This window comes from Mustelus asterias, chromosome 8 (assembly GCF_964213995.1).
Source record: "Mustelus asterias chromosome 8, sMusAst1.hap1.1, whole genome shotgun sequence".
Classification (NCBI taxonomy): Eukaryota; Metazoa; Chordata; class Chondrichthyes; order Carcharhiniformes; family Triakidae; genus Mustelus; species Mustelus asterias.
Genome location: NC_135808.1, coordinates 18,743,358 through 18,758,412, shown reverse-complemented (window position 1 = coordinate 18,758,412; position 15,055 = coordinate 18,743,358). Strand labels below are relative to the sequence as shown.

Below are 15,055 nucleotides of genomic sequence, written 5' to 3'. Positions count from 1 at the left end.
GTTTCGTCCAGTCTACAAACTTGAACACTATGCTCTGTATACAGATCAACACTATTTATTCAGAAGAACAATAGTTCTACTTTCCTCCCTGGAGGTCACTGTTGTGTATTTCTCTCCATTCAGAGAAATAGTCATTCAACACCAGTCATTGGTTTTCATCCCTTTGGTGTTTTTGTATTCAGGCTATCATTAATTCATTTATTAGTCCTTGGGTTTCTGAGCACTCTGGCAAGATGTGGAGATGCCGGCGTTGGACTGGGGTGAACACAGTAAGAAGTCTCACAACCCCAGGTTAAAGTCCAACAGGTTTATTTGGTAGCAAATACCATAAGCTTTCGGAGCACTGCTCCTTCAGGAGCAGCGCTCCGAAAGCTTATGGTATTTGCTACCAAATAAACCTGTTGGACTTTAACCTGGTGTTGTGAGACTTCTTACTCTGGCAAGGCCAGCATTTATTGGCTGACCTAATTTGTTCTAGGGCTGCTGGTGGTGGTGTCTTCTTGAACCCCTTCTGCCCATGTGCTATAGGTACATCCACAGAGGTGTTGCGTGGATAGAGCCTGGGTAATGTGCTCTGTCAGAGAGCCGGTGCAGACCCGATGGGCTGAATGGCCTCCTTTTACAGATCATAGGAAAGGAGTTCCAAGATTTTGACCCAGAGACTCGAAGGAATGGCCGATATATTTGCAATTCAGGATGGTGAGTGACTTGGAGATGAACCTCCAGGTGGTGGTGTTCCCAGGTATCTGCTGCCCCCCTCGTCCTTTTAAATGGTAAAGGTTGTTGGTTTGGAAGGTGTTGCCTAAGAAACCATGGTGAGCTCCTGCAGTGCATCTTGTAGATGGTACACACGGCTATCGCTGTGCGTCGGTGATGGAGGGAATGGATGTTTGTGGATGGGGTAATAATCAAGCGGGGCTTCTTTGTCTTGGATGGGGTCAAGCTTCTAGAATGTTCTTGGAGCAGCACTCACCCAGGTGTAAGTAACTGGGGACGCAACTAAATTAAACCAGCAACAAAAGTGACCAATTATCATATTACAGACAACTCGGATGTGAGGTAATCCGCATTTCGGAATAAAAGTTCCAAAGGTCTTCCTTGCTCGTTGTGTAATGATGATTTCCCAAGGCAGAATTCTTAAAGAGCAACCATTCGGCCCATCAAGTCTGTACTGACTCTCCAACGCAGTATCTTACCCAGACTCTATTCCCGTAACCTCACGCATTTACCCCACTAACCTATACATCTTGGGACACTAAGGGCAATTTAGCATGACCAATCCACCTATCCTGCATGCCGTTGGACTGTGGGAGGAAACTGGAGCACCCGGAGGAAACCCACGCAGTCATGGGGAGAATGTGTTGACTCTGCACAGTGACCCGAGGCCAGAATTGAACCCAGGTCCCTGTGCGGTGAGGCAGCAGTGCTAACCACTGCGCCACCGTGCCACCCTGGAAGAACTGGAATGGTTTAGTGAGTCATGTACAAAGTATTGGGGATTGGATAAAAGTCCAATGCTCACCAATCTCACAGTGATCTCTGCCCATGTTGTGACTTCTGTGCTTTACCCTGTAAACCCACTCAGACCCTGTGCATGTGCAAATTATATTGTGCTCAAGATGTGAGCCAATAGAAAAATGGTGAGGGGTGTGATCTGGGGCGGCACGGTGGCACAGTGGTTAGTACTGTTGCCTCATAACAGCTGGGACCTGGGTTCAATTACTGGCTTGGGTCACTGTCTGTGTGGAGTCTGCACGTTTTCCCCATGTCTGCATGAGTTTCCTCCCACAATCTTTGCTTGCTGTTAGTTAATTAATCCTCTATCCATGTTAATGCATTACCTGTGCTCCAGTTTCCTCCCACAGTCTGAAAGACGTGCTGGTTAGGAGCATTGGCCATGCTAAATTCTCCCTCAGTGTACCCGAACAGGCCCAGAATGTGGCAACCAGGGGACTTTCACAGTAACTTCATTGCAGCGTTAACTTAAGCCCACACAAAGTTTAAACTTTGGTAGAATGTCTTGTTATAATCGTCCGGAGATAAATTCTTCATGATCACAAAGACCTGGGATACGAATAAGTAATGATTTATTCACAACCCAGCGTGCCATTTTGCTGGGTTACTGTAGACAGTAGGTTGGTGGGACACAACTCAGAATTTAACTACACTTTCATTTACCAGCTGAGAAAATAAAAGTTGAAAGTTGTTGAACTTGACTCCTTTACAGTCTCTTACGTCCCAAAAACTATTCAAAGTTATTGGGTGGCACGGTAGCACAGTGGTTAGCATTGCTGTCTCACAGCACCAGGGAGCCAGGTTCAATCCTGGGTCACTGTCTATGTGAGTTTGCATGTTGTCTGTGTGGGTTTCCTCCGGGTGCTCTGCTTTCCTCCCACACTCCAAAGATGTGAAAGTTAGGTGGATTGGCCATGCTCAATTGCCCCTTAGTGTCCCAAGATGTACATTTTAGGGGAATTAGTGGGGTTACAGAATAGGGCCTGGGACTCCCTGTATCTGCGTGAAGTGAGTTTCCTCCAACAGTTTGAAACATGTGCTGGTTAGGAGCATTGGCCCTGCTAAATTCTCCCTCAGTGTACCTGAACAGGCGCTAGAGTGTGGTGTCTGGGGGATTTTCACAGTAACTTCATTGTGGTGTTAATGTAAGCCTACTTGTGACATTAATAAATAAAGCTTAAAATGCTCTGTCCGAGAGTCAGTGCAGACTCAATGGGCTGAATGGCCTCCTGTAGGGATTAGGATTCTTCGATTATTTTTAAAGTGTTATATAATTTTTAAAAATCGACAAAGGGTCATCTGGACTCTTTTCTCTCCTCGCAGATGCTGCCAGACCTGTGGAGATTTCCCAGCATGTTCTCTTTTGGTTTGGATATAAGAAAAATTTACGCCTTAAAAGAAATCTGCTCAGATATATGAGCCTCGCGCAATGAAATGTGATGAACAATTCCGGGGGGAATTAACACAAGTGGTTTCCCCCAAGATTCGCCTCGCCTGCTAAATACATAAGAGCACTTTCAGCTTTCTGCCCGGGCTAAGTGCCTCCTTTGCAATGCGGGTTTGTTTAATTTGGTCCTTGCACAGAAATGTTTCCACGGTGACGTGAGTTTGCACAGGATATTGTTACAGAGCAGAGTTCATTGAGAAGCATGGTGCAACAGCGACACTTGGTGTCTGGTTCCAGACAATGAAGGATGATTACAGGGAACCTGGCAGAAATATCAAATCGGGTCTCATCAAAAGGTCGAAAGTGAAAGCTGCGTTTAAAGTAAGGAAGTGCGTGGGGTGTGAAAATGTCCTCCAGACAGCAGCAGCCCCCGAGCTGGATCCAAGAGCTACGTTGCCCCATTTGTGTAGATTTCTTCACCGACCCAGTCTCCCTGGAGTGTGGGCACAACTTCTGCCGCTCCTGTATCACAGGGTGTGGGGGAAACTCCTGCCCGGAATGCAGGCAGGAATTTCCCGAAGGAAAACTGAAGGTTAACATGAATTTGGCCAGACTGACGGAGAGAGCTTGGAAATGGACCCTGAATCCGGGAGAGGAGGGAAGTAAACCTCACTGCCAGGAACATGAGGAAGAACTGAAACTCTTCTGTCAAACTGACAAGAAATTGATCTGTTTCATTTGTAGAGATTCCCGGGAACACAAATCCCACAACTTCATCCCCATTAAAGAAGCTGTTGAAATCTACAAGGTGAGATGGGACTGGGTTTCATCACCAGATTATTTTGATCACATTGTTTCTGACACTTTCACTCTGTGATCTCCTCTCCCTATCCCAGGATCAACTGAAATCAACTTTCAAATCTCTCTCAGAGAAGAAATCGATGTTTCTGGAAAGTGAACAGAAACAGATGGGAAAGATTTCTGAAGTCAGGGTAAGTTTCTCCCTGTGCTGATTTCCTGGGATCCGGGTGAGTTTTGTTCCCCTGTATCGCGTGAAAGTCCAACAGGTTTATTTGGAATCATGAGCTTTCGGAGCGCTGCTCCTTCATCAGGTGAGTGGATGTAGATATTTGCCGTGTTTGTGAACCTACCTCCACTCACCTGATGAAGAATCAGCGCTCCGAAAGCTCGTGATTCCAAATAAACTTGTTGGACTTTAACCTGGTGTTGTGAGACTTCTTATTATGCCCATCCCAGTCCGACGCCGGCATCTCCACATCACCTGTATCGCGGGACATGATTATTTATTTATTTTCCACATTTCATTGGGTAAGGAGCAGTCCAGCAGTCTGCAGACACACATCACATCCAAGTTCACTCAAATGCACCAGATTCTCACCGAGAAAGAACAGCGTTTAGTCCGAGAGCTCAGGAGGGACGAGGAGAGGATTCTGGACACAATGGAGAAAAAGCTGCAGAAAATCCAGGAGAATTTATATTCCATTGAGGGGGAACTCTCAAAGTTGCAGCAACAGATGGAGCAGCAAGACAGACTGAAGTTTCTGAAGGTAAAAATTGCTTTGTGGCTTTGTCACATGATCATAGATGACACTGCAAAATTTGACTACTTGGTGAAAAATTCAAAATCGATTCTTTTGTTTATGTCAGCTCCTTACTCCCTGCAGAATATTAATACTTAGCCTGCAGTTACAGAAAGTCAAAACACCATCTCTGAGGGTCAGCATAGTTCTATGAAGGGTAAACCGTGTTTCATAGAATCCCCACAGTGCAGAAGGAGGCCATTCGGCCCATTGAGTCTGCACCGACTCTCCGACAGAGCATCTCACCCGGCCCTATCCCCACAACCCCACATATTTACCCCGCTAATTCCCCTAACCTACACATCTTGGGACACTTAGGGATAATTTAGCATGGCCAATCCACCTAACCTGCACATCTTTGGAGTGTGGGAGGAAACCGGAGTACCCAGAGGAAACCCATGTAGACACGGGGAGAACGTGCAGACCCCACACAGACAGTGACCCAAGGCTGGAATTGAACCCGGGGTCCCTGGCACTGTGAGGCAGCAGTGTTAACCAATGTGGCACCGTGGAAGAGATTATGTCTCGGGTGCGTGGGGTCCTTGATTAAGCTTGAGGCAGTGGGAAGGGCCCAGCCACTGATGCCCACATCCCATCAATGAATTACTTAAAAAGTAACCCTATGTTTGCTAAACATTTCTGCCTGGTTTTCAAATATACAATATTTCTATCTGTATGATGCTGGCAGTAGGTATTCGGAATTAACCTCAGCAATGACAAAATGAGTTGTGATTTCTGCTCTCTGAGTATAGTCTCTGTTAACTCTGACATGTGTTTTATTTACTTCAGGAGGAGTTACGTCAGAAGAGGAGGTAGGATAATGTGTTTGCTGAAATTCTACACTATGTCCTCAAGTAACTCAATGATACGTTTCAGCTCAATCTATAATATTGAATCTTTATATTTGCAGGAGCAGTGAGGACTATAAGAAACTGGCATTAGCAGATGAGATGTTGTCACTCGGGAAGTTCAATGGCCCCTTACAGTACACAGCCTGGAGAGACATGTTGGACACCATCACGCCTGGTAAATCTCTTACCTTCCATTATCAGGCATTTTTAAAAATTTGATTTGATTAATTATTGTCACTTGTGTTGGGAGACAGTAAAAAGTATTGTTAGAATTCCTACAGTGCAGAATGATCACCTACACCCTCCACAGTCGGAAGGGCAGGATCTTGGTGCCATTCCCCTGCCTTTCCCCCTGCCCAGTGACCCCTGCACATGGTTCCTATTCGAATAATCGAATGCCTCGATTGAAGCTGCCTCCACCAGACAGGATTCCTTCACTCTGGGTTGTGACCTCGACTTGTTTTCCTGAATTAATACATTTGCCGCCTAGTTTACTCTTCCCCCAGATAATCGTGTTCAAGACTGCTTCCTCTCCTCCGCCGCAATTTCAACTCATCGCCTGGCCTTGGATGGGTTAATCTTGCCACCCTTTTTGAACAACGTTGCCACATTTTCAGTTCCCCAATCCTCTGAAACCATCCTGGATCTCAGGAGGGTTTGAAAGATTCGGACCAGCATTCCGCCATTCCTACATTAGATTCTCTGAGCATTCTTAGAGTCATAGAGGTTTACAGCATGGAAACAGGCCCTTTGGCCCAACTTGTCCATGCCGCCTTTTTTGTTTAAACCCTTAAGCTAGTTCCAATTGCCCGCATTTGGCCCATATCCCTCTATACCCATCTTAAATGCTTATAAAAGACAAAATTGAACCCGCCTCTACTACTATCTCTGGCAGCTTGTTCCAGACACTCACCACCCTCTGTGTGAAAAAATTGCCCCTCTGGACCCTTTTATATCTCTCCCCCTCACCTTAAACCTATGTCCTCTAGTTTTAGACTCCCCTAACTTTGAGAAAAGATGTTGACTATCTAGCTGATCTATGCCCTTCATTATTTTATAGACCTCTATAAGATCACCCCTAAGTCTCCAGGGAAAAAAGTCCCAGCCTCTCCTTATAACTCAAACCATCAAGTCCCGATAGCATCCTAGTAAATCTTTTCTTCACTCTTTCTAGTTTAATAATATCCTTTCTATAATAGGGTGACCAGAACTGTACACAGTTCTTGGATGTATCCTGTCCAATCCTGGTGATGAATCAGCTTTAAAGACTATTTAATTCCTCCGCTTAATCAAAGTTTTTTTGACTCAGCCAGTGTCTAGACTACCTCCTCTTTCACTATGGCTTTAGCAGCACAAAGATGTGTGGATTAGCCATGCTAAATTGCCCCTTAGTGTCCCAAAATGTGTAGGTTAGGGAGAATTAGTGGGGTAAGTATGTGGGGTTACGGGTTAGGATCTGGCTATTGGATAATCTGTGCAGAATCGATGGGCCAAATGGCCTCCTTCTGCATTGTAGGGATTCTATGATTCTTAATTGGCCGCACCCCACTTCCTATTATCATTTTGCTATGTGCCAATCGACGATGTTTGGCTTTCCCTTTTATGTTTTTGCCAGTCTCTGTTCATAATGACTGTGCATCACTCTTACTTCCCTTTGAGCCTGCCCTGTGAAATTTTCTATATTCAACGTGGATCTCACTTTTATTCTCAACCTGATGTTTGTCATACGCGGCTCTATTTCTGTTCCCTCTCACTCTCTACCTTTCTCTCTCTGTTGCAATATGAGTCCTCTAGCTATTTCGGTGAAGACAGATCGTGAGGCTTGTATCTTTAAACATGAACCGTTTATTGTTGGTCTTTAGCTACATACGGATCCCAGGCCCCTGTCACACACGGCACTGCTCATCACGCAGGGTTGCTTCCAGAGCGCTCTCTCTGAGTCTCTTGCCATGTGACTCCATACAGCATACCATGCAACCGTTGATTGGGGGGGAGGTGTTGTGGGATGGGGACGGGGGTGGAGGGGAGGTGGGGGAATGGGCGGCTGCTTCTGATTGGGCTTCAGGTGTTCAGCAAAAGCCAGAAAGATCCCAGGAATTTCAGTCCGAAGATGTGTGGCTCAGGTTGATTGGCCGTGCTAAATTGCTCCATAGTGTCGGGAGGGTTAGCAGGGTAAATACGTGGGGCTACAGGGATAGGGCCTGGGTGGGATTGTGGTCGGTGCAGACTTGATGGGCTGAATGGCCTCCTTCTCCGCTGTGGGGATTGTATAATTCTACGAAGGGACCCACGAGAGAGCTTTTATCAAACAAAAATTTATTTAAAAATATAGTTAACATCTTTACTAAGAAAATTAGTAAGAATGATCTCCTCCTGCATTGTAGGGATTCTATAATTCTAAGTGAAAATCAGGATCACCGCAGATTCCAATAACAGAACCTGGGGTTTTTTAAAAACAGGATAGATCTTGGTGAGGGAAGAACTGAGGGGCTTGGTTTTTTTTGTAAGGAAGCGTTTGAATTATTCACACTAACGAATTCCCCGACTGTTCTATCCCCATCACCCATAGTTCCTGCCTCTCTGACCCTGGATCTGAACACCGCGAACCATTGGCTCCTGGTGTCTGGGGATGGCACTAGTGTCCGGCTGGGAAACCAGCCACAGCTTCTTCTCAACACCCCGCAGAGGTTCAGCTGCGGCCCCTGCATCCTGGCGTCGCAAGGCTTCACATCTGGCGTCCACTACTGGGAGGTGGAGGTGGCGGCCAAGACCTGGTGGGAGGTGGGAGTGGCGGAGGAGTTTGCTGAGCGGAAAGAGAAGATCGTCCCCATGCCCGAGACGGGCTACTACAACATATGCCTGCTACCTGGCAGCGGCTACGTGGCTCTAACCTCCCCCACAGTGACCTCCCTGGCCCCGGCCACCAACCCCCGGAAGATAGGGGTGTACCTGGACTACGAGGGTGGGCAGGTGTCCTTTTACAACACGGACGACACGTCTCACCTCCACACTTTCCGTCACTCCTCCAGTGAGAGGCTCTTCCCATTCTTCTCCACAGGGCCCAACGACAATGGGAAAAACTCAGCCTCCATGACAATCTGCGGGGTCAGACGTCACTAGGCGACGGCATTATCGCTCGGCGATTAATCCAGAAACTCAGCTAATGTTCTGGGGGCCCGGGTTCGAATCCCGCCACGGCAGATGGTGGAATTTGAATTCAATAATAAAAAAACCTGGAATTAAGAATCTACTGATGACCATGAAACCATTGTCAATCGTTGGAAAAACCCATCTGGTTCACTGATGTCCTTTAGGGAAGGAAATCTGCCGTCCTTACCCGGTCTGGCCTACATGTGATTCCAGAGCCACAGCAATGTGGTTGACTCTCAACTGCCCTCCAAGGGCAACTAGGGATGGGCAATAAATGCTGGCCCAGCCAGCAATGCCTACGTCCCACGAATGAAGGAAAAAAAAGTACCTCAATCAGGATGGTACATTTCCAATGGAAAATGGACGAGCAATCCAGGGCAATACTGTGGGTCCCGGTTCGAATCCCACCATGGCAGATGCTGAAATTTGAATCTAGTGATGACCCATGAAACCATTGTCGATTGTTCTAAAAAGCCCATCTGGTTCACTAATGTCCCTTTAGGGAAGGAAATCTGCCATCCTAACCTGGTCCTGCCTACATGTGAATCCAGAGTCACAGCAATGTGGTTGACTCTTAAATGCCCCTCTGAAATGGCTTTGCTCAGTTCAAGGGTGATTAGGGGTGGGGAGCATATGCTGGCCTGGCCAAAAACGCCCACACTCCATGAGTAAATGAAAAGAAAACGCTTGTTAGGCCACAGCTAGAGTACTGTGTGCAGTTCTGTTCGTCACACTGTAGGAAGGATGTGATTGCACTAGAGAGGCTGCAGAGGAGATTCACCAGGAGCTAAGGGACCGTAGCAAAAGAGTTTTCTGATTTTAAAAGTCACTGAGCAAGAACGCAGTGAGGCCCCGAGTTTGGAAACAGGACCCCACAGTTGTGAGGTTTTTGAAGAAGAGTTGAAGGATTACTTAGCCAAGAGCAAAGGTAAAGATCCTCGTGAAATCGTGTACCTCGGAGAACAGCTGAAAGACAGAGGGGAGATCAAGGTGCATTCCAGAGAGCTATGGCATACCTTTATTTTGGTCCCAGAATAAGTGAATGAACTTTACACATTCTGTAATATATAAGGGAACATAAGAACTAGGAGCAGGAGTAGGCCATCTGACCCCTCGAGCCTGCTCCGCCATTCAATAAGATCGTGGCGGATCTTTATGTGGACTCAGCTCCACTTACCCGCCCGCTCACCATAACCCTTAATTCCTTTACTGTTCAAAAATTTATCTATCCTTGCCGTAAAAACATTCAATGAGGTAGCCTCAACTGCTTCACAGGGCAGGGAATTACACAGATTCACAACCCTTTGTGTGAAGTAGTTCCTTCTCAACTCAGTCCTAAATCTGCTTCCCCATATTTTGAGGCTATGCTCCCTAGTTCTAGTTTCATCCACCAGCGGAAACAACTTCCCTGCTTCTATCTTATCTATTCTCTTCATAATCTTATATGTTTCTATAAGATCTCCCCTCATTCTTCTGAATTCCAATGAGTACAGCCCTAGTCTACTCAGTCTCTCCTCATAAGCCAGCCCTCTCAACTCCAGACTCAACCCAGTGAATCTCCTCTGCACCCCCTCCAGTGCCAGTATATCCTTTCTCAAGTAAGGAGACCAAAACTGTACACAGTACTCCAGGTGTGGCCTCACCAGCACCTTATACAGCTGCAACATAACCTCGCTGTTTTTAAACTCCATCCCTCTAGCAATGAAGGACAGAATTCCATTTGCCTTCTTAATTACCTGCTGCACCTGCAAACCAACTCCTTGAGATTCCTGCACAAGGACACCCAGGTCCCTCTGCACAGCAGCATGGTGCAATATTTTACCATTTAAATAATAGTCCATTTTGCTGTTATTCCAACCAAAAAGGATGACTTCACATTTGCCAACATTGTACTCCATCTGCCAGACCCTCGGACACTCACTTAGACTGTCTATATCCCTTTGCACTTGGTGAGGTAAGTGGGTGGGAAGTAAAAGCAGAACTGGATTTATACTCTATGTCTTTACGAAGAATAATGTTAAGCTAGTAGTGCTTGCTTTGTTTATTATTTTTGATGCATAATAAAGATTGGGCGGAATTCTCCCAAAGACGTTCTATGTTTTGAATTCGCGGGAAAATTGGAGTAATTCATGCTGTTTCTTCAGTGGGAATTCAGACTGGAATCTCCCACTCTGTGCAATGCAGAGGCCACCAGTGTGAATAGCATTAGATTTCAGGGGGTGGGGCCGATTACCGCCTGGGAGGCTGAAACGAGCGGATCTCTGCGCATGCGCAGAGATCCTGAACTGTCAGCCTCCCGTTTAATGGCCAGCTCAATCATTAGCCGGCCTGAGACCCCCACTGTGCTACCCCCACTGTGCTACCCCCACTGTGCTACCCCCACTGTGCTACCCCCACTGTGCTACCCCCACTGTGCTACCCCCACTGTGCGACCCCCACTGTGCTACCCCCACTGTGCTACCCCCACTGTGCTACCCCCACTGTGCTACCCACCCCCCCCCCCAACCTGCCACGGGCCCCCGACCATTCTGTCCCCCTCCCCCCCCGTCACGGACCGCCCCGATCTCCAGCCCCCCATTCCCCGCAATCCCAATCCCCCCCCAAGCCCCCACAGAACAAACACCCCCGCAGGCAGACCCCCCCCCCACCCGCAGGTAGACCCCCCCACCCCCCACCCCCCCACCGCAGGTAGACCCCTCCACCCCCCCCCCTCCAGCCCACCCCGATCACTGGCCTCCCTCCTGCCCCCATGGATCTCAGTGGCAGCGGGACCCCCTACCCCCACCGATTGCCCCCTGGGCCCCGTCCCCATCAGGCCCTCCCCACCTATAGACCCCACCCGATGCCCGGTGGGCAGTGCCAAGGTGTCCATGCCCAGGGGGCACCAGCCCCCCCACCGCCCAACTCCCAGGGGGCCCCGATTGTTCCCCCTTCACTCCAGCGGGGTTGTCCCGCTAGCTCCCCGAAAGTGGGAAGCTAGTCTGAAAGCCTGGAGTGAAACACTTTGGGGGGGTGGGGTGGTGGTGGGGGGGGGGAGGGGGGGGGGGGGGGGGTGGGAGGGGCTAGCGGGCCTGGAGAATTCAGTCCCGGGCTCACTAATAGCATTTAAATGATGTTTAAATTATAAATAGCCCCGCCTCCCCACCAATTTCCAGTGCGAAGCGGACCTCGCCGTAAATCTGACGCTGGGAGATAAAAGCGGGACGCAAACGCCCGTGGGAACCCTTTGGATCGCACCCCCACCCCCCCCACGTGATTCCCCTGGCCCGCTGCATTAGAAAAATAACGCAGTGGAATGGGAGAATCGCCTCCATAGTTTTTGTTTAAAATGGCAGCAGTCGTGGTGCAGTTCTTTGAGTTAATTCCTGGGTCCTCAAATTTCATTCATAACAAGTCAGGAGTGTGATGGAATACTCCCCACTTGCCTGGATGGGAGCAGCTCCAACAACACTCAAGAAGCTCGACACCATCCAGGACAAAGCACCCCGCGTGATCAACACTCCATGTTAAGCATTCACTCCGTCCACCACTGATGCACAGTGGCAGCTTGGTGCACCATCTACAGGAGCTCATCAAGGCTCCTTTGACAGCGCTTTCCAAACCCACTGCCGCCACCATCTAGAAAGACAAGGGCAGCAGATACCTGGGAACACCACCACCTGGAGGTTCCCCTCCAAGCCACTCACCATGCTGACTTGGAAATATATCGGCCATTCCTTCACTGTCACTGGGTCAAAATCCTGGAACTCCCTCCCTAACAGCACTGTGGGTGTACCTATACCTCAAGGACCGCAGCGGTTCAAGAAGGCAGCTCATCACCACATTGGGCGGCATGGTGGCACAGTGGAGAGCACTGCCGCCTCCCAGCACCAGGGACCGGGGGTTCAATTCTGGTCTCAGGTCACCGTCTGTGCGGAGTTTGCACATTCTCTGCGTGGGTTTCCTCCGGGTGCTCCAGTTTCCTCCCACAGTCCAAAGATGTGCAGGTTGGGTGGATTGGCCATGCTAAATTGCCCCTTAGTGTCCAAAGATGTGTAGGTTAGATGGATTAGCCATGGGAAATGTATGGGGTTACAGGGAGAGAGCCTGGGTAAGATACTCAGTGTTGGTGCAGACTCGATGGGCCGAATGGCCTCTTTTGCACTGTAGGATTCCATGATTCTATGAAAATAATTTAGCTAAGTGTTAATGATCAACTGTCTTCTGAGGACTCTGATGGACGCCCATTAATCGGTCACATGTTTGCTATTGGGAGGTTCAAGGCCCTTCATAGTCCACAAGGTGAAGAGAAAGAATGGAAGCCATTAGCTCCCGGGGATTGCTGGGAAATCCAGTGTCCCTTGACCTAGAAACCCTCAGGAAAAGACCCTAACCCGGCTCCTAATCCCCCATTAAATGATCATTCACAACTTTTAACTTTAGCTTTTAACTCTCCTGTTGCCTCCCCTCTGTCTCCCCTTTCATTACCTTAATTATGCATCCAGCTCACAACTCGCTTGGTAGCACAAAACTCAAGCATTGTTGAAAAAAAGAGACGAGCTGTCAAAGTTTTTCATCTTCCACTCATCAGGGCTAGAATCGCAAGAATACCAAATCGCAAAGGGAGCGACAATTTATACCGCATGGGTAAAAGGTTAGTTGACTCTCATTGGGTGAAGCATTGCCATGGGGAAGCGTTGCGGACAATGGTTTCCTGGTGCATTGTCCATGGCAACACCAATCAGAGCTGATTGCCCTGATGCTCCCCAACGATTTATCCCTGGCCTCCTCCTATTTTGCAACCCAGGTGTTACCCCTTGGGGGCATCATCGGAAAACACAATGCTAGATAGAAACATAGAAACAAGAAGCAGGAGTAGACCACTCGGCCCTTCCAGCCTCCTCCGCCATTTAGTTTGATCATGGCTGATCATCAAATTCAATATCCTGATTCCCCCCTTCCCTCCATAGCCCTTGATCCCTTTAGCCCAAAGAACTATATCTAATTTCTTCTTGAAATCATACAACGTTTTGGCCTCAACTACTTTCTGTGGTGGTGAATTCCACACAATCACCACTCTCTGGGTGAAGAAATTTCTCCTCACCTCAGTCCTAAAAGGTTTTCCCCTTATCCTCAAACTGTGACCCCTAGCTCTGGATTCCCCCACCATCGGGAACATTCTTTCCGAATCTACCCTGTCTAATCCTGTTAGAATTTTATAGTTTCTATGAGATCCCTCTCACTTTTCTCAACTCCAATGAATATAATCCTAAACAACTTAAGCTCTCCTCATATGACAGACCTGCCATTCTCGGAATCAGTCTGATAAACCTTCATTGTACTCCCTCTATAACAAGTTAGTCCTTGATGCAGAGCAGCGCCAACACCGTAGGTTCAATTCCCATACTGGCTGAGGTTATTCATGAAGGCCCCATCTTCTCAACCTTGCCTTCCTGCCCCAGGCGTGGTGATCCTCAGGTTAAGGGCAGAGCAGCTTCTGGGACTATGGCAACCTTACCTTTTACAGCAGTTCCTCCTCTTCTGCTTTTCTTTTCTCCTGTTCCTTTCTCTCGAGCCTTCCGCCGTGTGTTCCTTCCCTCTTCCTCCTCCATTCCCATGCCTTTGACATTGAATCCTTGTGGTCAGTGGGTCACGCCATGGCTGCAGAAGCAGCAGGATTCTGGGTGGAAGAGTCGCGGGGAGCGGGCACACAAGGAGTTCTTGGGTAGCGATTACAGTTCTGGAGGAACCCCCCCCCCCTCCCCCCCCCTCCCCCAGGTCAGGGGAGAACCCAGGGCCGCTGGTGTTCCCAGCATGCACCACACTGGCCAAAATAACGGTGATTTGATTTTGAATAAATTTGAACTAAATCAATGTTACTCTCACTTTCCAAATCATTGATTTGGACGAGGGGACCAAATGTAATATTGGCAACAAAAACAGAAAATGCTGGGGAAAACTCAGCGAGTTTGACAGCACCTGTGGAGAGAGAATAGCGCCAACGTTTTGTGTCAGGATGACCCTTCAGCACGATGGTTAGCGCTGCTGCCTCACAGCGCCAGGGACCCGGGTTCAGTTCCCGACTTGGGTCACTGTTTGTGTGGAGTTTGCACGTTCTCCCCATGTCTGCGTGAGTTTTCTCTGGGTGCTCTGGTTTCCTCCCACAGTCCAAAGATGTGCGGGTTAGGTGAATTGACCATGCTAAATTGCCCTTTCGTGTCAGGGGGACGAGTTAGGGTAAATTCATAGGATTATGGGGATAGGGCCTGGGTTCAATGGGCCAAATGGCCTCCTTCTGCACTGTAAAGATTCTATAAATCCATGACTCCAGCATCCGCAGTACTTTGCCTTGATCTTAATACTTGCAAGTTTGCTGATGACACAAAAACTCGGTGGGAATGTGAGTGATGAGGAGGATGCAAGGAGGTTTTAAGGTGATTTGGGCAACTTGAGTGAGTGGGTAAATATATAGGGCAGATTCAGCAGAATGTGGATAAGTGTGAAGTTATCCACTTCAGTAGGAAAAACAGAAAGGCAGAGTATTATTTAAAGGGTGATAGATTAGGAAATGT

At 48.2% G+C, this 15,055-nt stretch overlaps 1 protein-coding gene across 1 annotated transcript; it reads left to right on the top strand.

Moving 5' to 3' along the window:
• The first annotated feature begins 3,276 nt into the window (after window positions 1-3,276).
• Window positions 3,277-10,588, top strand: LOC144497838 (nuclear factor 7, brain-like). Its single transcript, XM_078219280.1, has 6 exons — window positions 3,277-3,710; window positions 3,799-3,894; window positions 4,237-4,470; window positions 5,293-5,315; window positions 5,414-5,529; window positions 7,924-10,588. Exons 1-6 carry the CDS (start codon window positions 3,309-3,311, stop codon window positions 8,472-8,474), a joined length of 1,422 nt encoding a protein of 473 aa, XP_078075406.1. The 5' UTR covers window positions 3,277-3,308; the 3' UTR covers window positions 8,475-10,588.
• Window positions 10,589-15,055: the final 4,467 nt, after the last annotated feature.